The 23225-nt window shown below is 50.6% G+C and overlaps 1 protein-coding gene across 2 annotated transcripts in view; it reads right to left on the bottom strand.

The window, feature by feature from the left end:
- Positions 1–22404, bottom strand: part of ZFYVE27 (zinc finger FYVE-type containing 27) — a 31083-nt gene extending 8679 nt beyond the window's left edge. The window contains exons 1-10 of one of the 2 annotated variants that reach the window (XM_038744112.1): positions 22390–22404; positions 19051–19248; positions 8559–8629; positions 6737–6923; positions 4922–5017; positions 4578–4690; positions 2899–3029; positions 2408–2479; positions 1652–1672; positions 1370–1514 (exon numbers count right to left, since the gene is read on the bottom strand). In XM_038744112.1, coding sequence (XP_038600040.1) covers positions 1370–1514; positions 1652–1672; positions 2408–2479; positions 2899–3029; positions 4578–4690; positions 4922–5017; positions 6737–6923; positions 8559–8629; positions 19051–19247 — 1033 coding nt within the window. In that variant the 5' untranslated portion in view covers position 19248; positions 22390–22404. The remainder of the gene's footprint in view (positions 1–1369; positions 1515–1651; positions 1673–2407; positions 2480–2898; positions 3030–4577; positions 4691–4921; positions 5018–6736; positions 6924–8558; positions 8630–19050; positions 19249–22389) is intronic. The other variant, XM_038744114.1, reaches the window with a different exon arrangement.
- Positions 22405–23225: the final 821 nt, after the last annotated feature.

Below are 23225 nucleotides of genomic sequence, written 5' to 3'. Positions count from 1 at the left end.
CACTGCTGTTTCTAGGCCCCGGGTGGCTTAGGGCCATGGAACAGATAGGTCCCGGGGGCACATGAATAAACAAGTAGCTCAGAAGGGCTGACGACAGGAGCGGTCTTTTTTTCTCCTTCCTTTTTTAAATGGCATTTGTAAAGCGCTTACTACGTTTCAGGCACTGTACTAAGCTCTGGGGTAGATACAAGCGGATCAGATCAGACAGTCCGTTCCCACACGGGGCTCACGGTTTGAATCCCCATTTTACAGATGAGGTCCCTAAGGCACAGAAAAGTTAATCAACTTGCCCAAGGTCACAAACCAGACAAGCGCCAGAGCCAGGATCAGAACCCATCTGTTTGTACTTATTTATTACTCTGTTTGTACATATTTATTCTATTCATTTTATTTTGTTAATATGTTTTATTCTGTTGCCTGTCTCCCCCTTCTAGACTGTGAGCCCGCTGTTGGGTAGGGACCGTCTCTAGATGTTGTCAAATTGTACTTCCCAAGCGCTTAGTACAGTGCTCGGCACCCAGTAAGCGCTCAATAAATACGAATGAATGAATGAATGAACTCCCAGGCCCAGGGTCTATCCACTAGGCCACAAGAGTTGGGGGCCATTTGTCCGCTATTCGTCCCCACTGGGCTGCGGGGAGGGCAGCTCCCGTGTCAACTCCTCCAGGTTCCCGAAAGATAGGCAGATGCCACGCTGGGATGGTGAAACTCTGATTCCAAGGCTCTCAGAAGTGTTGGGCCGAGTGGCCCTTGCAGGGGGTCTGAGGGGACCCTGGGGGTGCCAAGAGGCATGTCTATGTGGGCGCGAGTGTTAGAGCAGAGAGGCCCAAGGGATCTGAAGATGAGAGGGACCATGAAAAATCGCAGAGGCCTGCTGGATCCAAAAGGGTCCCTGGAGAGAAGAGCTCACAGTCAGAAGCCCTGATGGCCAGGCGGGATTCCGCTCCTATTTCACGGGGCTCTCACCTTCTCCCTGGGGGATGCCCCTCGGCAGGGCCAGCGCCAGGGAGCCGGGCAGGAAGGTGCCCCGGAGACCAGCTCCGCTCAGGCAGGCCAGAGCCTCTGGGGTTGGGTCGGCAGAAAGCCAGACCCGACGAGGCTCGCGTTGGAGTTGGGTCCCGGCTACGGGCCCGTTGCAGTTGCAGCCTTGGAATCCAAAGAGAAGCAGACCAGATGGGAAAAGCCAGGGTTCTCCGTGGGGCCCCGTCCCTGCATTCCCGGCCTTCCCGTTGACGTAGGGTCAAGGTCAGAGAAGAACAGAGGAAAGTGGGAGAGGGCCGTCCCATCCTCTGCCTCCGGGACCCCGTCCGGAGGTGTCGATGCTCCTCCGCCCCAACCCGGACGCGAGCCCGCCCCCCGCCCGCCGTACCAAAGTTGTTGGTGGGGTAGCGCTTGCGGAGCCGCTCGGTGAGGCGGGACACCCGGCTGCGCAACACCTCGTTCTTGCTCATGAAGCCGTTGTCGTTCAGGGCCAGGTCGTACTCCACGGTGCAGGGGGAGCCCTCGTCATCCTCCTGCAGAGACAGCGAACCCCCGCTCAGGCGCGGCCACCGCCCCACCCCAGGGCCAGCACAGACCCGGCCGTCAACGACCGACCGGAACCCCCCCCCCGCTGCACGGTGTCCCCCCGCCCCACCCCGGCGGTACTCACCAGCACCACCAGGTGAGTCTCCTGCCTCCCAGGGTGCCGGGGAGAAGGACAGAGAAGAAGGACAGAGCGACAGATAGCAAGGAAAAAGAAGGAGCCGCTACAGAACCTGGGCTCCCTAGACCGACCGGGCCAGACGGCGGGGCAGGGGATAACCTTCCCGAACAGGCCCCTCCGGAGCTCCGCGCTGACTGGTCTCCGTGCCCCGGTGGAAGGAAGCCTTCCGACTAAGGAGTGGGTCCCGGCTCCCGGAACCGTTCCTGCCAGGGAGACCCAGCCCACCCCCCGAATGGATGGCCTTACAAGCTGGCAGACCGGGGGCTTGCCGAGAGGGTCCCGAGCAGGGCGACGGGGCTCCGGGCCTCTCCGTTCTGGAGGGAAGATTGGGCTCCCCGGGCCCCTTCCTCTTAAGAGAACAAGAGGACAGAACTGAAGCAGCGTGGCTCAGTGGAAAGAGCATGGTCTTTGGAGTCACGGGTCATGGGTTCAAATCCCGGCTCCGCCACTTGTCAGCTGTGTGACTTTGGGCAAATCACTTCACTTCCCTGTGCCTCAGTTACCTCATCTGTAAAATGGGGATTGAGGCTGTGAGCCCCCGTGGAACAACCTGATCACCTTGTAACCTCCTCAGTGCTTTGCACATAGTAAGCGCTTAATAAATGCCATTATTATTATTAAGGCCCACGATGCTCAGAGACAACAGACTGCAAGTCCACTGGTTCGCAAAGCAAGAGGGGCCACTCCCAGCATGGAACCCACCTCGATCGCGTCTTTAAACTCTTCATCTGGCTCCGCCTCCTCTGCCTCTTCCACACTGCCCGGGGTGAGATCCTGACAAGCAGAATGCAATCAGAGCAGGCCAAAGTGACCCACCCCACCCACACCGCCGGGGGAAGGGATGCCCACTCCAGCCTGCGCGTACTCCCCGAGAAGAAAGCCTACAAGCGCTAACCCCCTCCTTCCCCAAAACTGTGGGCCGGAGGGCAGGGGAGTGGTCCAGCTGCAGGAGAAGTGGAGGGTAAGGACACGGTGAGTGAGAAAAGCCAATGGGTTTCAGAGGTCCACCCACCAGCCTAGAAGCCTATAGTCCTGGAGTAAAGTCACGTTGAGACTGGGGGGGGCTTCAGAGAGGCTGGGCCAAGACGAGGCCCCAAAGGAGGTCCCGGGAGAACCCAGGGGACAGGCTGAGAGAAGCCATAACCATCCCTGAGGAAGGAAAGGGGAATCTCCTAGCCGGCCCGGGGACTCACCTCGGTGGGGGTGGGAGTGCGTTCCGGCAGGGCTGCTCTTTCCCCATCGTTGGGTTCCGGGGTCTCGTGGGTGATCCGCGACACCTTGGGATTCAGCCGCCGCTGGAGAGCAGCATGGTACTCACCTACCACTGCATTCAGGGAAGATGGAGCCAGTGGATGGGGTCAGGGGGAGAGGGGAGACAAACCCATCCTGCGCCCCTTTCCCCACACCTCGGAACATCTGGGGCCTGCCCATCCTTCTCCGCATCAACCCACCAAACCTGCCGGTCTCACCTCCAAAACATTGCCAAGATCCGCCCCTTCCTCTCCATCCAAACCGCTACTTTGCTGGTTCAATCTCTCATCCTATCCCAACTGGATTACTGCGTCGGCCTCCTCTCTGATCTCCCATCCTCCTGTCTCTCCCCACTTCAGTCTATACTTCACTCTGCTGCCCGGATCATCTTTGTGCAGAAACGCTCCAGGCATGTTACTCCCCTCCTCAAAAATCTCCAGTGGCTGCCTGTCAACCTACAAATCAAGCAAAAACTCCTCACTCTCAACTTCAAGGCTGTCCTTCCCCTAGCACCCTCCTACCTCATCTCCCTTCTCTCCTTCTCCAGCCCAGCCCGCACCCTCCGCTCCTCCGCCGCTAATCTCCTCACCGTACCTCGTTCTCGCCTGTCCCGCCATCGACCCCCGGCCCACGTCCTCCCCCTGGCCTGGAATGCCCTCCCTCTGCACATCCACCAAGCTAGCTCTCTTCCTTCCTTCAAAGCCCGAGAGCTCATCTCCTCCAGGAGGCCTTCCCAGACTGAGCCCCCTCCTTCCTCTCCCCCTCCTCCCCGCCTTACCTCCTTCCCCTCCCCGCAGCACCTGTATATATGTACGTATTTATTACTCTATTTTATTTGTACATATTTATTCTATTTATTTTATTTTGTTAATATGTTTTGTTTTGTTGTCTGTCTCTCCCTTCTAGCCTGTGAACCCGCTGCTGGGTAGGGACCGTCTCTCTATGTTGCCAACTTGTACTTCCCAAGCGCTTAGTCCAGTGCTCTGCACACAGTAAGCGCTCAATCAATACGATTGAATAAATGAATGAGCCCCCTCCTTCTTCTCCCCCTCCTCCCCCTCCCTATTCCTCCCACCTTACCTCCTTCCCCTCCCCGCAGCACCTGCATATATGTATATATGTGTGTATTTATTACTCTATTTTATTTGTACATATTTATTCTATTTATTTTATTTTGTTAATATGTTTTGTTGTCTGTATCCCCCTTCTAGCCTGTGAGCCCGCTGTTGGGTAGGGACTCTCTATGTTGCCAACTTGTACTTCCCAAGCGCTTAGTCCAGTGCTCTGCACGCAGTAAGCTCTCAATCAATACGATTGAATGAATGAATGAATGAATGAAAGAAAAGGAGGGCTCAGTGTGGGAAGGCCTCTTGGAAGAGGTGAGCTCTCAGTAGGGCTTTGAAGAGAGGAAGAGAGCTAGCACTGGCTGGACTTCGAGACTGTGAGCCCACTGTTGTGTACGGACCGTCTCTATATGTTGCCAACTTGTACTTCCCAAGCGCTTAGTACAGTGCTCTGCACACAGTAAGCGCTCAATAAATACGATTGATTGATTGATTGATTGATTGATTGGCTCCTCCAGCCCCGATTCTTGATCGGCCTCCCCAGGGAGCTTACTCACCTCGGTAGAACTCGCCGTTGCCCAAAAAGAGGGTGCTGTTGAGAAGGGTAAGGACCCAGCAGAGGGGCAGCAAGTAGAGCACGCAGACGGAGCCCAAGAGAACCCCATAGAACCTGAGATGGGGGGACGGGGGTGTGGAGGAGGGCAGAGAGAGCGGAGCGAGCTCAGACCCCAATGGGTCCGGGCCACCCACAAACCCTCCCGGGGGGCCTCCCGCTCATTTGCTTTCGGGGCGATTCTTCCGCCTCCCCTCCCGCCCCGCCTCTCTCCCTCGCGGCCGGGCCCCGGGTTCGAAATGCCCACGGAGCCGGAGGCTGGCCCGGGAGGGGAAGCGGGGAACTTACTGCGATGACACGACAGGCTTCTCCCAGTAGAGCACCCGGTAGGCCGCCTCGCAGTTGCAGCACAGGCGGCTCATGAAGGCCTCCAGCTGGATCAAGCTGCAGAGACATCGACAGGCGACCCTGAGTGGCCGAGTCCTGCTTCAAACTTGGGCACCTTTGGGGGCACCTTATCAGTCGGTCAATCAATCGTATTTACTGGGCGCTTACTGGGCGCAGAGCATTGTGAGCAGCATGGCTCAGTGGAAAGAGCCTGGGCTTTGGAGTCAATTGCCTGCAAGTCACTTAACTCGGGCAAGTCTCTGTGCCTCAGTTTCCTCATCTGTGAAATGGGGATGAAGACCGTGAGCCCCACGTGGGACAACCTCATCACCTTGTAACCTCCCCAGAGCTTAAAACAGTGCTTTGCACATAGTAAGCGCTTAATAAATATCATCATTATTATTATTATTACTAAGCTCTTGGGAGAGTACAATACAACAATCAACAGAGACATTTGGTCAGTCTATCACATTTATTGAGCACCGTACTAAGTGCTTGGGAGAGCACAATACAACAATAAACATTCATTCATTCATTCAATCGTATTTATTAAGCGCTTACTGTGTGCACAGCACTGTACTAAGCGCTTGGGAAGCACAAGTTGGCAACATAGAGAGATGGTCCCTGCCCAAAATGTGCTTACTGTCTACCGGACTTGAAGTTTACAGTCTTATGGCTCCCAGAACTACTTTCCTCGACCCAGAATTTGAGCTGTGGCTAGTGGCTAGTGGCTAGCTGAGCCCCTTCCTTCCTCTCCCCCTCGTCCCCCTCTCCATCCCCCCATTTTACCTCCTTCCCTTCCCCACAGCACCTGTATATATGTATATATGTTTGTACATATTTATTACTCTATTTATTTATTTATTTTACTGGTACATATCTATTCTATTTATTTTATTTTGTTAGTATGTTTGGTTTTGTTCTCTGTCTCCCCCTTTTAGACTGTGAGCCCACTGCTGGGTAGGGACTGTCTCTAGATGTTGCCAATTTGTACTTCCCAAGCACTTAGTACAGTACTCTGCACATAGTAAGCGCTCAATAAATACGATTGATGATGATGATGATGGCGTTTATGCCTTTATAAACCCACCTGGCTTTGGAGCTCCCCTGACCCACCAACCTCGGCAGAGGCACCGGAGACCAGGACCAACTCTGGTATGCCTCCCAGGCAGTTAGTACAGTGCTCTCCACACAGTAAGTGCTCAAGAAATATAATAATAATAATAATGATGGCATTTATTAAGCGCTTACTATGTGCAAAGCACCGTTCCAAGCGTGGAGAGGTTACAGGGTGATCAGGTTGTCCCACATGGGGCTCACAGTCTTAATCCCCACTTTCCAGATGAGGTAACTGAGGCCCAGAGAAGTGAAGTGACTCGCCCAAAGTCACACAGCTGACAACTGGCGGAGTTGGGATGTGAAACTATGACCTCTGATTCCCAAGCCCGGGCTCTTTCCACTGAGCCACGCTGCTTCTCCAATCAGTTGACCAACTGGAGCGTCGGCTCCCCGTGGAGAGGGCCCACGACCCTTCATCACTCTGTACTTCTTAAGCGCCTAACTACAGTGCACCACACAAAGTGGGCGCTCCATAAATCCTACTCTAACAGAGTCGCTTGAACCCTGAGCCTCAGCCCGGGCTCTGTAGAAAACTCCCCATTTGCCACTGGCCCGGCCACCGTTTTGGGAGGCACCACCCCCATCTTTCCGGCCAGAGGAGGCCCTGGGGCCTTCGAGAAACCAGACCCCCGACCCCTTCCCCTCGTTTCTACTCACAAGCTCTTCACCTCGGCCACAGCCTCAGGCCGTGACAGCCGGACTTTCTGCAGGTCCTCCCGCCGCACACTGTGGTACTTGCGTCTCGCCAGCTCGGGCTCGGGGAGCCGGGCCCGGCACGTTTCCTGTAGGTAGCCCAGCAAGGCGGGCACCGAGATCAGCAGGGCCCCCATAGAGAACCACGCGCCTGTGGGAGCCAAGGAGGAAATTGGGGGAGGGGAGGGCGGTTAGGCCGGCAGTGAGGGAGCGGGGGGTGGGGAAGGGTCCTAGAGGATTAAAAAGGCTCCTCGGGCAGTTTGGGATCTTCTGGAAAGTCCCTAACACTGGGATCCCAGAGCGGAAGTTCTCGGGCTGCAGCCAAGGCAGGAGGATCAGGAGTAAGAGGGAGGGAGGAAGGAGACACCATAAGCTCAGCCATCCCCCGATCGTTTCTGAATTCTGATACGCCAATGCCGCCTTGCTGGTTTGCCCTGGACTCCAATTCTCTCACCTCCCCATGGGAGAGGAGTAGAGGAGGGGGAGAAATGCCATTTGTTAAGCGCTTACTATGTGCAAAGCACTGTTCTAAGAGCTGGAGGGGGATACAAGGTGATCAGGTTGTCCCCCATGGGGCTCACAGTCTTAATCCCCATTTTACAGATGAGGTAACTGAGGCACAGATCACACAGCAGACAGGTGGCGCAGCCGGGGTTAGAACCCACGACCTCTGACTTCCAAACCTGTGCTGCTCTTGCCGCTGAGCCATGCTGCTTCTTCCAGGGTGGACGCCCCCCGAGACAGATGAGCATCCAGTCATATGCCCATGTCCTTGCCCCAGAGTTTCCTGGGCAGGAAGGGCAGAGTACTGAGCCCACTCTGCCACCTCCTGCTCCCACCAGCTGCAGCTGGAAATTTTGTAGGGTGTGCCCTGTCTCGGGTCCTGGAAAAGACCCAGGCGGGAACTGGCCGAAGGCTGAGGTCTTAGTGGGAGAAGCGGGAGATGTACATATCTATTCTATTTATTTTATTTTGTTAGTATGTTTGGTTTTGTTCTCTGTCTCCCCCTTTTAGACTGTGAGCCCACTGTTGGGTAGGGACTGTCTCTATATGTTGCCAATTTGTACTTCCCAAGCGCTTAGTACAGTGCTCTGCACATAGTAAGCGCTCAATAAATATGATTGATGATGATGATGAGATGGGCACAGGCTGGGCTCTTGGGCCTGGAGTTGGGGCTGGATGTGAGTGGGGGTCAGAGGCCTGGAGCTGTGGTTACCGCAGCGATGGAATTTCTGTGGCCGTGGTGGGGCACAGTCAGATCGGGCATGGCTCCGTGGAAAGAGCCCGGGCTTTGGAGTCAGGGGTCATGGGTTCAAATCCCGGCTCCGCCAGTTGTCAGCTGTGTGACTTTGGGAAAGTCATTTAACTTCTCTGTGCCTCATCTGTAAAATGGGGATGAAGACTGTTAGCCCTCCATGGGACAACCTGATCACCCTGTAACCTCCCCACCGCTTAGAACAGTGCTCTGCACATAGTAAGAGCTTAATAAATGCCATCATCATTATTATTATTATTATCATCATCGGGGTGAGGTAAGGGGGTGAACAGTTCTGGGATGGGGGCAAAGGGAGTCCGAACACAGTGACCACAGACAAGTTGGGAGGCGGTGGCGGAGGAGGACTAACAAAGAAATACTCCTCCTTTGGTACCTTTTACTTCCTCTTCCTTCCTCTTTTCTTCCCAACTATATTCCTTTCCCCACCCCCACTAAGCTCTAATCCTGGTTCATTCCCACGCTCCAAATGAAACAGTTAACACAACATCCCCATCCCCCGCCAGATCTTACCTTCATTCAGAGTGAGGAACAGGAAGTTGAGTCCCAGACAGGTAAGCAACGAGCACAATGGGGCCTGCCACCTACAGTACAGAAATCTCTGGTCAGTGGAGAGGCCACAGTGTAGCAATGGCCCTGTGTCAGAGCACAGAGAGAGAGGCGGGGGGGGGGGGGGGGGGGGGGGCACAGAGAGAGAGAGACAGAGAGACAGAGAGAGAGGAAGAGAGAAAGAAAGAGAGCAAGAAAGAAAGAAAGAGAGAGAGAGAGAGAAGGGAGGAAGGGAGGGAGGGAGGGAGGGAAGGAAGGAAGGAAGGAAGGAAGGAAGGAAGGAAAAGGGAGGGAGGGAGGGAGGAAAAGGGAGGGAGGGAGGGAGGAAAAGGGAGGGAGGGAGGGAGGAAAAGGGAGGGAGTGACTGTCCCATCTCTGTTGACGGCACTACCATCCTTCCCGTCTCACAAGCCCGCAACCCTGGTGTCATCCTCGACTCCGCTCTCTCATTCACCCCTCACATCCAAGCCGTGACCAAAACCTGCCGGTCTCAGCTCCGCAACATTGCCAAGATCTGCCCTTTCCTCTCCATCCAAACCGCTACCCTGCTCATTCAAGCTCTCATCCTATCCCGTCTGGACTACTGCATCAGCCTTCTCTCTGATCTCCCATCCTCGTGTCTCTCTCCACTTCAATCCATACTTCATGCTGCTGCCTGGATTGTCTTTGTCCAGAAACGCTCTGGGCATATCACTCCCCTCCTCAAAAATCTCCAGTGGCTACCAATCAATCTGCGCATCAGGCAGAAACTCCTCACCCTGGGCTTCAAGGCTGTCCATCACCTCGCCCCCTCCTACCTCACCTCCCTTCTCTCTTTCTACCGCCCAGCCCGCACCCTCCGCTCCTCCACCGCTAATCTCCTCACTGTACCTCGCTCTCGCCTGTCCCGCCATCGACCCCCGGACCACGTCATCCCCCGGGCCTGGAATGCCCTCCCTCTGCCCCTCCGCCAAGCTAGCTCTCTTCCTCCCTTCAAGGCCCTGCTGAGAGCTCACCTCCTCCAGGAGGCCTTCCCAGACTGAGCCCCTTCCTTCCTCTCCCCCTCGTCCCCCTCTCCATCCCCCCATCTTACCTCCCTCCCTTCCCCACAGCACCTGTATATATGTATATATGTTTGTACATATTTTTTTTACTCTATTTATTTATTTAATTTATTTGTACATATCTATTCTATTTATTTTATTTTGTTAGTATGTTTGGTCTCTGTCTCCCCCTTTTAGACTGTGAGCCCACTGTTGGGTAGGGACTGTCTCTATATGTTGCCAATTTGTACTTCCCAAGCGCTTAGTACAGTGCTCTGCACATAGTAAGTGCTCAATTAATATGATTGATGATGATGATGATGAGGGAGGGAGGAAAAGGGAGGGAGGGAGGAAGGGAGGGAGGGAGGAAGGGTGGGAGGGAGGGAGGAAGGGTGGGAGGGAGGGAGGGAAGGAGGGAAGGGAGGGAGGGAGGGAAGGAAGGGAGGGAGGGAAGGAAGGGAGGGAGGGAGGGAAGGAAGGGAGGGAGGGAGGGAAGGAAGGGAGGGAGGGAGGGAAGGAAGGGAGGGAGGGAGGGAAGGAAGGGAGGAAGGAAGGAAGGAAGGGAGGGAGGGAGGAAGGAAGGAAGGAAGGGAGGAAGGAAGGAAGGAGAGAAAGGAAGGAAGGAGAGAAAGGAAGGAAGGAGAGAAAGGAAGGAAGGAGAGAAAGGAAGGAAGGAGAGAAAGGAAGGAAGGAGAGAAAGGAAGAAAGAGAGAAAGGAAGAAAGAGAGATGGAGACGGGCGACTGATGAAGAAAAAATTATAAAAGATCTGTTCTCTTGTCCGTACAACTACGGTAGCCCCTAGGAACCTAGAGTCAGCACAGCTACTAGCCCTCAGGATGGAAGGATTGAAAGGTCAACTTCTCTCTGCAGTCCAAGGAAGGTGAGCCTCACAGTCCACACCCCGTGGCAGCCAGTTGGCTGTTAGCACCCTTTTCAATTTGTCCATTAGCATGTACGCTAATGGAAGCATGTAAGCAGGAAAACTGGCCCCAAACCCAAGGCCTCTTCATCAACAAGCCACCTGCAGACCAAAAACCAGAGGGTGGGACATTCATCTCTCTTTTCTTTTTAATGGTGCTTGTTAAGTGCTTGAAGCAGCATGGCATAGAGGATAGAGCACGGGCTTGGGAGTCAAAAGATCACGGGTTCTAATCCCAGTTCCTCCACGTCTCTGCTGGGTGACCTTGGGCAAATCACTTCACTTCTCTGTGCTTCAGTTTACCTCATCTGTAAAACGGGAATGGAGACTGTGAGCCCCACAAGGGACAAGGACTATGTCCAACCTGATTTGCTATCCTATCCCAACTGGATTCCATTCATTCATTCAATCGTATTTACTGAGCGCTTACTGTGTGCAGAGCACTGTACTAAGCGCTTGGGAAGTACAAGTTGGCAACATATCCCAACTGGATTACTGCATCAGCCTCCTTTCTGATCTCCCATCCTCCTGTTTCTCCCCGCTTCAGTCTATACTTCACTCTGCTGCCCGGATTACCTTGTACAGAAACGCTCTGGGCATGTCATTCCCCTCCTCAAAAATCTCCAGTGGTTGCCTATCAACCTTCGAATCAAGCAAAAAATCCTCACTGTTGGCTTCAAAGCTCTCTATCCCCTTGTCCCCTCCTACCTCACCTCCCTTCTGTCCTTCTCCAGCCCAGCCCGCACCCTCCGCTCCTCCGCTGCTAATCTCCTCACCGTACCTCGCTCTCGCCTGTCCCGCCATCGACCCCCGGCCCACGTCCTCCCCCGGGCCCGGAATGCCCTCCCTCTGCCCATCCGCCAAGCTAGCTCTCTTCCTCCCTTCAAGGCCCTACTGAGAGCTCACCTCCTCCAGGAGGCCTTCCCAGACTGAGCCCCCTCCTTCCTCTCCTCCTCCCCTCCCCATCCCCTCCCTCCCTCTACCCTACCCCCTTCCCCTCCCCACAGCACTTGCATATATTTGTACATATTTATTACTCTATTTTCTTTGTAAATATTTACTACTCTATTTTATTAATGATGTGTATATAGCTATAATTCTATTTATTCTGTTGGTATTGACACCTGTCTGTTTTGGTTTTTTGTTTGTCCCTCCCTTCTATCATCATCAATCGTATTTATTGAGCGCTTACTGTGTGCAGAGCACTGTACTTCTAGACTGTGAGCCCGTTGCTGGGTAGGGACCGTCTCTATATGTTGCTGATTTGTACTTCTCAAGCGCTTAGTACACTGCTCTGCACACAGTAAGTGTTCAATCAATACAAATGACTGAATTTGCATGCATCCACCCCAGAGCTTAGTATGGTACCTGGCACATAATAAGCACTTAAGTGCCATAATTATTATTATTATTATTACCAAGCACTGTTATAATAATGATAATGGCATTTACTTTTAGACTGTGAGCCCACTGTTGGGTAGGGACTGTCTCTATATGTTGCCAATTTGTACTTCCCAAGCGCTTAGTACAGTGCTCTGCACATAGTAAGCGCTCAATAAATACGATTGATGATTAAGCACTTACTATGTGCAAAGCACTGATCTAAGCACTGGGGAGGTTACAAGGTGATCAGGTTGTCCCACGTGGGGCTCAGTCTTCATCCCCATTTTACAGATGAGGGAACTGAGGCCCAGTGAAGTGAAGTGACTTGCCCAAAGTCACACAGCTGACAATTGGTGGAGCTGGGATTTGAACCCATGACCTCTGACTCCAAAGCCCAGGCTCTTTCCATTGAGCCACGCTGCTTCTCAGTATTATGAGCACTGGAGTAGAAACAAGGTGATCAGCTTGGACAGAGTCCAAATCCCACCCACATGGGACTCACAGTCTTAATCCCTATTTTACAGATGAGGAAACTGAGGCCCAGAAAAGTTACATGACTTGTCCAAGGTCAAACAGCAGACAAGTATCAGAGACAGGATTAGAACCCAGGTCCCCTGATTCCCTGGCCCATGATCTTTCCACTAGGCCACGCTGCTTCGCGTGGCTCAGTGGAAAGAGCCCGGGCTTTGGAGTCAGAGGTCATGGGTTCGAATCCCGGCTCCACCACATGCCTGCTGTGTGACCTTGGGCAAGTCACTTAACTTCTCTGAGCCTCAGTTACCTCACCTGTTAATGGGGATTGACTGTGAGCCCCACGTGGGACAACCTGATCATGCTATATCCCCCCAGCGCTTAGAACAGTGCTTTGCACATAGTAAGCGCTTAACAAATGCCATCATCATTATTATTATTATTATTCATTCATTCAATCGTATTTATTGAGCGCTGTGTGCAGAGCACTGTACTAAGCGCTTGGGAAGTACAAGTTGGCAACATATAGAGACGGTCCCTACCCAACAGCGGGCTCACAGCTTCATTTGGAAGACAACTAAAGACCTGTTTAATTGGTCCCAAGCCTCACATACTCTTCAATTTCAGTCAATCCCTCCTCCTCTCTATGTTTCTGGATAAAAATAAATTTTCTAACAGGCCCTGTATTCAGCAGCATGGCTTAGTGGAAAGAGCACGGGCTTGGGAGTCAGAGGACATGGGTTCTAATCCCGCCTCCGTCATTTGTCTGCTGTGTGACCTTGGGCGAGCCGCTTAACTTCTCTATGATTCAGTTACAGAATGACGATTAAGACTGATCTTTAGCCATGCCGTAAAGATTGAAACAAAAATATCTGTCGACACATTGAATATATTCATTCATTCATTCAATCGTATTTATTGAGCGCTTACTGTGTGCAGAGCACTGTACTAAGCGCTTGGGAAGTACAAATTGGCAACAAATATATGGGTTTTCCTCATCTCCCGCTCCCTTCTGCATCACCCTGACTTCCTCCCTTTTCTCTTCCCCCTGCCCCCCAGTCCCACAGCATTTATGAATGTATCTGTAATTTTATTTTCTCTGTATTTTATTTTCTCTGTAATTTTATTTGTATTGATGTCTGTCTCCCCTACTCTAGACTGTGAGCTCGTTGTGGGCAGGGAATGTCACTGTTTGCTGTTGTAGTGTACTTTCCCAAGCGCTCTGTACAGTGCTGTGCATCCACAGAATGACGATTACGACTGAGCCCCACGTGGAACAACGTGATTACCATGTTTCTATCCCAGCGCTTAGAACAGTGCTTGGCACATAGTAAGTGCTTAGCACTTTTATTACCATTATTATTATAACCCTGTCTTCCCCCTGACTTTCTCATCACTGTAGACAGCGCTCCCATCCTCCCTGACTCACAAGCCCATAACCTTGTTGTTATCCTCAACTCATCACTCATTCAATCCTATTTATTAAGCACTTAACTGAGTGCGCAGCACTGTACAGAGCGCTTGGGAAAGTACACTACAACAGCAAGCAGTGACACTCCCTGCCCACAACGAGCTCACAGTCTAGAGTAGGGGAGACAGACATCAATACAAATAAAGTTACAGAGAAAATAAAATACAGAGAAAATAAAATTACAGACACACGCATAAGTGTTGTGGGACTGGGAGGGGGAAGAGCAAAGGGAGGATGCAGAAGGGAGTGGGAGATGAGGAAGACCCATATATTCCAGGAGGCCTTCCCAGACTGAGCCCCTTCCTTCTTCTCCCCCTCGTCCCCCTCTCCACCCCCCCCATCTTACCTCCTTCCCTTCCCCACAGCACCTGGATATATGTATATATGTTTGTACATATTTTTTACTCTATTTATTTATTTATTTTATTTGTACATATCTATTCTATTTATTTTATTTTGTTAGCATGTTTGGTTTTGTTCTCTGTCTCCCCCTTTTAGACTGTGAGCCCACTGTTGGGTAGGGACTGTCTCTATATGTTGCCAATTTGTACTTCCCAAGCTCTGCACATAGTAAGCGCTCAATAAATACGATTGATGATGATGATGATGATGATATATTCAATCTGTTGACAGATCCTTTTGTTTCAACCTTCACGGCATGGCTAAAATCCTCCGTCCACTCTGCTACTACGTTAATCCAAGTTTTTATCCTAGCCTACCTTAATTACCGTATCAGCCTCCTTGCTGACCTCCCTCCCTCTTGTCTCTCCCCACTCCAGTCCGTACTCTGCTGCCCAGATCATTTTTCTACAATCATCATCATCATCAATCATATTTATTGAGCGCTTACTATGTGCAGAGCACTGTACTAAGCGCTTGGGAAGTACAAATTGGCAACATATAGAGACAGTCCCTACCCAACAGTGGGCTCACAGTCTAAAAGACCATTCAGTCCATGTTTCCCCACTCCTCAAGTAACCTCCAGCGGTTATCCACCCTCCTTCAGATTAAACAGAAACTCCTTACCATCGGTTTTAAAGCGCTCCATCACCTTGCCCCCTCCAACCTTACCTCGCTGCTTTCGAACCCCGACGGCACACTTCGCTCCCCTAATGTCGATCTTCTTGCTGTACCTCCATCTCATCTATCTCACTGCCCACCCCTCGCCCACGTCCTGCCTCTGACCTGGAATGCTCTTCTTCTTCGTAACTCTAGAAAAGCCTTTGTTTCTTTGCCTCAGTTCTCCACCTGTAGAATGGAGATGGATCCCTGTCTCCAAAGGATTTGTGAAAAAATGTGAATCGTAATACAGTGCAAGTTCTACGTATTCTTAGCAAATGGGACAAAGCAAGTTACAGAATTTATAGGATCATCATCATCAATCGTATTTATTGAGCGCTTACTATGTGCAGAGCACTGTACTGAGCGCTTGGGAAGTACAAATTGGCAACATGTAGAGACAGTCCCTACCCAACAGTGGGCTCACAGTCTAAAAGGGGAAGACAGAGAACAAAACCAAACATACTAACAAAATAAAATAAATAGAATAAATAAAATAAATAAATGGACTAGATATGTAGGATCGACCCTCTAGACTGTGAGCCCGCTGTTGGGTAGGGACCGTCTCTATATGTTGCCAACTTGTACTTCCCAAGCACTCAGTACAGTGCTCTGCACACAGTAAGCGCTCAATATATACGATCAAATGAATGAATGAACTGACAGACGATCACTCTCCCCACTTTCAAAATCTTATTAAAAGCACATCTCTTCCAAGAGGCCTTCCCTGACTGAGCCCTCATTTCCTCTTCTCCCACTCCTTCTGTGTTGCCCTTGCACTTGGATTTATACCCTTTATTCACCCTTCCCTCAGCCCCAAATAATAATAACAATTATAATGGCATTTATTAAGCGCTTACTATGTGCAAAGCACTGTTCTAAGCGCTGGAGAGGTTACAAGGTGATCAGGTTGTCCCATAGGGGTCCACAGTCTTAATCCCCATTTTACAGATGAGGGAACTGAGGCACAGAGAAGTTAAGTGACTTACCCAAAGTCACACAGCTGACAATTGGCAGAGCCAGGATTTGCACCCATGACCTCTGACTCCGAAGCCCAGACTCTTTCCACTGAGCCACGCTGCTTCTCAATGAAAAGCCCAAAGCATTTATGTGAATACCTGTAATTTACTTGTTTGCATTAATGCCTGGCTCCCCGTCTAGACTGCATGCTTGTTTTGGGCAGGGAACGTGTCTATCCAATTTGTAATATTGTACTTTCCCAAACAGTACAGTGCTCTGCACACAGTAAGTGCTCATTAAATACAAAGGATTGATTCAGAAGGTAATAAAGGACAAGATCAGGTCATTCTTCAACAGACGGAGAGGCGAGCACAAATGACTGTGAGCCCACGAGCTAGGGACTTTGTCCCAATCTGATGATCCTGAAGCACTCGTTCATTCATTCAATCGTATTTATTGAGCGCTCACTGTGTGCAGAGCACTGTACTAAGCGCTTGGGAAGTACAAGTTGGCAACATATAGACGGTCCCTACCCAACAGTGGGCTCATCCACTGTGTAGTGCAGACTAAGGGTTAAGAAATACTGGAACTTCAAGAAACCGCAAAGGAAACAAAACCTGGTTTGCAGAGAGTCCCATTTTATTCCAGTGAAAGGTAATCTTGCATTTGCCTCAGTAGATGGGAATGGGCATCCTCAGAGGAATAATAACAATAATAATAATAATGACATTTATTAAGCGCTTACTATGCACAAAGCACTGTTCTAAGCGCTGGGGAGGTTACAAAGTGATCAGGTTGTCCCCCGTGGGGCTCACAGTCTTAATCCCCATTTTCCAGATGAGGTAACTGAGGCACAGAGAAGTGACTTGCCCAGAGTCACACAGCTGACAAGTGGCGGAGCCGGGATTTGAACCCATGACCTCTGACTCCAGAGCTCGGGCTCTTTCCACTGAGCCACTCAGCTCCAGAGGGCAGAAATTCCCAGGAAGACATTAGCCCTTCAAGGGGGGGGCTCAATCTTACAAATGAGACCACCTGGGTTCGAGCCCGAGATCGAGGATTCAAAGAAAACCTGCTACAGTCCATACTACTTTCATTTCTTCCCCATTCGCCATTGGAACAATCAATCAATCGTATTTATTGAGCGCTTACTGTGTGCAGAGCACTGTACTAAGCGCTTGGGAAGTACAAGTTGGCAACATATAGAGACAGTCCCTACCCAACAGTGGACTCACAGTCTAGAAGGGGGAGACAGAGAACAAAACCAAACATACTAACAAAATAAAATAAATAGATATGTACAAGTAAAATAAATAAATAAATAGAGTAACAAGGGAGAAGGCCTGACCCTTAGGAGTTAATTTAGCATCACCTTGAAAGCAACGTGGCTCAGTGGAAAGAGCAGTCTTGGAGTCAGAGGACTTGGGTTCTAATCCTGACTCCGCCACTTGTCTGCTGTGCGACCCTGGGCAAGCCACTTTCATTCATTCATTCAATCGTATTTATTGAGTGCTTACTGTGTACAGAGCCCTGTACTAAGCGCTTGGGAAGTACAAGTTGGCAACATATAGAGATGGTCCCTACCCAACAAAGGGCTCACAGTCTAGAAGGGGGAGACAGGCATGTGGACAAGTGTCAAGTCATCAAATAGAAATAAAGCTAGATGCACATCATTAACCAAATAAATAAAATAGTAAATATGTACAAGTAAAATAAATAGAGTAATAAATCTGTCCAAACATATATACAGGTGCTGTGGGGAGGGGAAGGAGGTAGGGCGGGGGGGATGGGGAGGAAGAGAGGAAAAAGGGGGCTCAGTCTGGGAAGGCCTCCTGGAGGAGGTGAGCTCTCAGTAGGGCTTTGAAAGGAGGAAGAGAGCTAGCTTGATGGATTCATTCATTCAATCGTATTTATTGAGCGCTTACTGTGTGCAGAGCACTGTACTAAGCGCTTGGGAAGTACAAATTGGCAACATATAGAGATGGTCCCTACCCAACAGTGGGCTCACAGTCTAGAAGGGGTGACAGAGAACAAAACCAAACGTACTAACAAAATAAAGTACGTAGAATAGATATGTACAAGTAAAATAAATAGAGTAATAAATATGTACAAACATAAATACATATATACAGGTGCTGTGGGGAAGGGAAGGAGGTAAGATGAGGGGGATGGAGAGGGGAACGAGGGGGAGAGGAAGGAAGGGGGTCAGTCTGGGAAGGCCTCCTGGAGGAGGTGAGCTCTCAGTAGGGCCTTGAAGGGAGGAAGAGAGCTAGCTTGGCGGATGGTCAGAGGGAGGGCATGCCAGGCCCGGGGGATGATGTGGGCCGGGGGTCGATGGCGGGACAGGCGAGAACGAGGCCTAACGGTGAGGAGATTAGCAGCAGAGGAGCGGAGGGTGCGGGCTGGGCTGGACAAGGAGAGAAGGGAGGTGAGGTAGGAGGGGGCGAGGGGATGGATGGACAGCCTTGAAGCCCAGGGTGAGGAGTTTCTGCCTGATGCGCAGATTGATTGGTAGCCACTGGAGATTTTTGAGGAGGGGAGTGATATGCCCAGAGCGTTTCTGGACAAAGATAATCCGGGCAGCAGCATGAAGTATGGAGTGAAGTGGAGAGAGACACGAGGATGGGAGATCAGAGAGAAGGCTGATACAGTAGTCCAGATGGGATAGGATGAGAGCTTGAACGAGCAGGGTAGCGGTTTGGATGGAGAGGAAAGGGCGGATCTTGGCGATGTGCAGAGGGAGGGCATTCCAGGCCAGGGGCACTTCTCTGTGCCTCAGTTACCTCATCTGTAAAATGAGGATTAAACTGTGAGCCTCATGTGGGATAATCTGATTACCCTGTATCTACCCCAGCACTTAGAACAGTGCTCGGCCCATAGTAAGCGCTTAAATGCCATAATAATAATTATTATTATTATACATCCCGTCATCCACGGCCTCCCACGGCTGTATCACTGTCATCCCTGAAGCTCTGGGAATGTAGGCTGCCCCCTCCGACTCAGTGTCTGCCTGAAAAGCTTTCGGCGGGCCACCGCTTGGCAATCCTACCCTTGCCCACATCGCAACAGCTCCCAGCGCTGCCGGCTTTAGAGTCAGGAGGACGGAAGGACGGAGAAGGAAGGGCAGGAGGAAGGGTGGGGTGCGAGACGGGAGAGGAGGAAGCCTTACCTGAGTAAATAGCGGATGCCGTCGCCTGCATCCCTGACGGGCTCCAGGTAGATCTCCAGCCTCTTGTAGGACACGACCAGGTTGAAGAGGTCAAATGCCGGAGACTTCAGCGGGGCTGGGGAAGGATCGGGATGGGGCTCGGCCATGATGGTGGGGCTCCTCTCTGTCCCGGTTCCCTCCCGCTCTGTCCCGTGCATCCTACAAAGAGCAAGATAATAATAATGATGGTATTTGTTAAGCGCTTACTATGTGCCAAGCACTGTTCTAAGCGCTGCGGGGGGGATACAAGGTGATCAGGTTGTCCCACTTGGGGCTCACAGTCTTAATCCCCCTCCCCCAGACTGATCCCCCTCCCCACAGCACCTGTATATATGTATATTTTAGACTGTGAGCCCACTGTTGGGTAGGGACTGTCTCTATATGTTGCCAACTTGTACTTCCCAAGCGCTTAGTACAGTGCTCTGCACACAGTAAGCGCTCAATAAATACAATTGATGATGATGACATATGTTTGCATGGATTTATTACTCTATTTTATTTGTACATATTTATTCTATTTATTTTGCTAATATGTTTTGTTTTGTTCTCTGTCTCCCCCTTCTAGCCTGTGAGCCCACTGTTGGGTAGGGACCGTCTCTATATGTTGCCAACCTGTACTTCCCAAGCGCTTAGTACAGTGCTCGGCACACAGTAAGCGCTCAATGAATACGACAATGAATGAATGAATGAATCCCCTTTTTACAAATGAGGTAACTGAGGCACAGAGAAGTGAACTGAGTTGCCCAAAGTCACACAGCTGACAAGCGGCGGAGTCAGGATTAGAACCCATGACCTCTGACTCCCAAGCCCGGGGCTCTTTCCACCGAGCCACCCTCTGGCTGGGGTAACTCCTCACTCACCCCACCTGGGGAAGGGAGAAGGGGGTGGAGGGAGGAGTGATGACACATATTCATTCATTCAATTGCATTTATTGAGCGCTTACTGCGTGCAAAGCACTGTACTAAGCGCTTGGGAAGTACAAGTTGGCAACATATAGAGACAGTTCCTACCCAACAACGGGCTCATAGTCTAGAAGGGGGAGACAGACAACAAAACAAGACATATTAACAAAAATAAAATAAAGAGAATAGTAAATATTCTGTACATATTTATTACTCTATTTATTTATTTATTTTACTTGTACATATCTATTCTATTTATTTTATTTTGTTAGTATGGTTTTGCTCTCTGTCTCCCCCTTTTAGACTGTGAGCCCACTGTTGGGTAGGGACTGTCTCTATGTGTTGCCAACTTGTACATCCCAAGCGCTTAGTACAGTGCTCTGCACACAGTAAGCGCTCAATAAATACGATTGATTGATTGATTAAATATGATAGAGAGTGTAAGCAAACCACCGAGGACTCTCCTCCAACCCCATTCCCACTTGGGAAATGCTAGTTTTCTCCCTCTTGCCTCTCTCCCCGCCAAAGGATGACATCTAAAACAGCCCCCACCAGCAGCAAACCAACTGCCTACCTCCCTGAGGTCCAAACCGGGCTTGCCCACCATCCCTCCATGCTATAAGCAGCAGCGTGGCTCAATGGAAAGAGCCCGGGCTTGGGAGTCAGAGGTCATGGGTTCAAATCCCAGCTGTGCCAATTGTCATCAGTGTGACTTTGGGCAAGTCACTTGCTTCTCTGGGCCTCAGTGAGCTCATCTGTAAAATGGGGATGGAGACTGTGAGCCCCACGTGGGACAACCTGATCACCTTGTATCCTCCCCAGTGCTTAGAACAGTGCTTGGCACATAGTAAGTGCTTAACAAATGCCATCAATATTATTATTATTATCCCGGCTTTGCCACTTCATTCATTGAGCGCTTACTGTGTGCACAGCACTGGCCCAAGCACTTGGGAAGTCCAAGTTGGCAACATCTAGAGACGGTCCCTACCCAACAGCGGGCTCACAGTCTAGAAGGGGAAGACGGACAACAAAACACAACATATTAACAAAATAAAATAAATAGAATAAATATGTACAAGTAAAATGAATAGAGTAATAAATCCGTACAAACATATATACATCTATACAGGTGCTGTGGGGAGGGGAAAGAGGTAAGGCAGGGAGGAGGGGGAGAGGAAGGAGGGGGCTCAGTCATTCATTCAATAGTCTTTATTGAGTGCTTACTGTGTGCAGAGCACTGGACTAAGCGCTTGGGAAGTACATTCATTCATTCAATCGTATCTATTGAGCGCTTAACTGTGTTCAGAGCACTGTACTAAGTGCTTGGGAAGTCCAAGTTGGCAACATTTAGAGCCGGTCCCTACCCAACACCGAGCTCACAGTCTAGAAGGGGGAGACAGAGATCAAAACCAAACATACTAACTAAATAAAATAAATAGAATAAATATGTACAAATAAAATAGAGTAATAAATCCGTACAGACATCTATAAATATATACAGGTGCTGTGGGGAGGGGAAAGAGGTAAGGCGGGGGGGGGGGGGGGGGGGGGGAGGAGGGGGAGAGGAAGGAGGGGATTCATTCATTCATTCATTCATTCAATCGTCTTTATTGAGCGCTTACTGTGTGCAGAGCACTGGACTAAGCGCTTGGGAAGTACATTCATTCATTCAATCGTATTTATTGAGTGCTTACTGTGTGTAGAGCACTGTACTAAGCGCTTGGGAAGTCCAAGTTGGCAACATATAGAGACGGTCCCTACCCAACAGTGGGCTCACAGTCTAGAAGGGGGAAACAGAGAACTAAACCAAACATATTAACAAAATAAAATAAATAGAATAAATGTGTACAAATAAAATAGAGTTAATAAATCCGTACAGACATATATAAATATATACAGGTGCTGTGGGGAGGGGAAAGAGGTAAGGTGGGGGGGATGGAGAGGAGGGGGAGAGGAAGGAGGGGACTCATTCATTCATTCATTCAATCGTCTTTATTGAGCGCTTACTGTGTGCAAAGCACTGTACTAAGCGCTTGGGAAGTACATTCATTCATTCAATCGTATTTATTGAGCGTTTACTGCGTGCAGAGCACTGTACTAAGCGCTTGGGAAGTCCAAGTTGGCAACATCTAGAGACGGTCCCTACCCAACAGTGAGCGCACAATCTAGAAGGGGGAAACAGGGAACCAAACAAAACATATTAACGAAATAAAGTAAATATGTACAAATAAAATAGAGTCATAAATCCGTACAGACATCTATAAATATATACAGGGGCTGTGGGGAGGGGAAGGAGAGGGCTGAGTATGGGAAGGCCTCCTGGAGGAGGTGAGCTCTCAGTAGGGCTTTGAAGGGAGGCCCTGAGGGGAGGGGAAGCGCATGCGCGGGGGGGCCTCACTTTGCTCGGCCGGTCCGGTCCCGGAGACCCAGAACCCTCCGCGGCAGGCGGGCAGCTGCCTTGGCCACTTCCGGGCCCCTGTCCGCTCCGCGCGTCGACGTGCCCGTGACGTCATCACGCCGGTCACGCCCCCTTCCCGGACTAGCCAATCGGCGGGCGGATGTCTGTAGGGGGCGGGGCCGCAGGGCCGGCTCCCTGCGCTCCCTCAGGCAGGCAGGCAGTCAGTCAATCAATCAATCAATCAATCAATCAATCGTATTTATTGAGCGCTTACTGTGTGCAGAGCACTGTACTAAGCGCTTGGGAAGTCCAAGTTGGCAACATAGAGAGACGGTCCCTACCCAACAGTGGGCTCACAGTCTAGCATGAATGAATGCCAACTTGGACTTCCCAAGTGCTTAGTCCAGTGCTCTGCCCACAGCCAAGCAAAAGTATTTATTGAGCGCTTACTGTGTGCAGAGCACTGGACTAAGCGCTTGGGAAGTCCAAGTTGGCAACATAGAGAGACGGCCCCTACCCAACAGTGGGCTCACAGTCTAGAATGAATGAGTGCCAACTTGGACTTCCCAAGTGCTTAGTCCAGTGCTCTGCACCCAGTCATTCAAAAGTATTTATTGAGCGCTTACTGTGTGCAGAGCACTGGACTAAGCGCTTGGGAGGTACAAGTTGACATTTATTCATTCAGTCAAATTTACTGAGTGCTTACTGTGTGCAGAGCACTGGACTAAGCGCTTGGGAAATACAAGCCGGCAACAGAGACGGTCCCTACCCAACAGTGGGCTCACAGTCTAGAAGGGGGAGACAGACAACAAAACATATTAACAAAATAAAATAAA

The sequence above is a fragment of the Tachyglossus aculeatus genome, chromosome 3, assembly GCF_015852505.1.
Source record: "Tachyglossus aculeatus isolate mTacAcu1 chromosome 3, mTacAcu1.pri, whole genome shotgun sequence".
Classification (NCBI taxonomy): Eukaryota; Metazoa; Chordata; class Mammalia; order Monotremata; family Tachyglossidae; genus Tachyglossus; species Tachyglossus aculeatus.
This window is presented reverse-complemented; position numbering and strand designations above follow the sequence as displayed.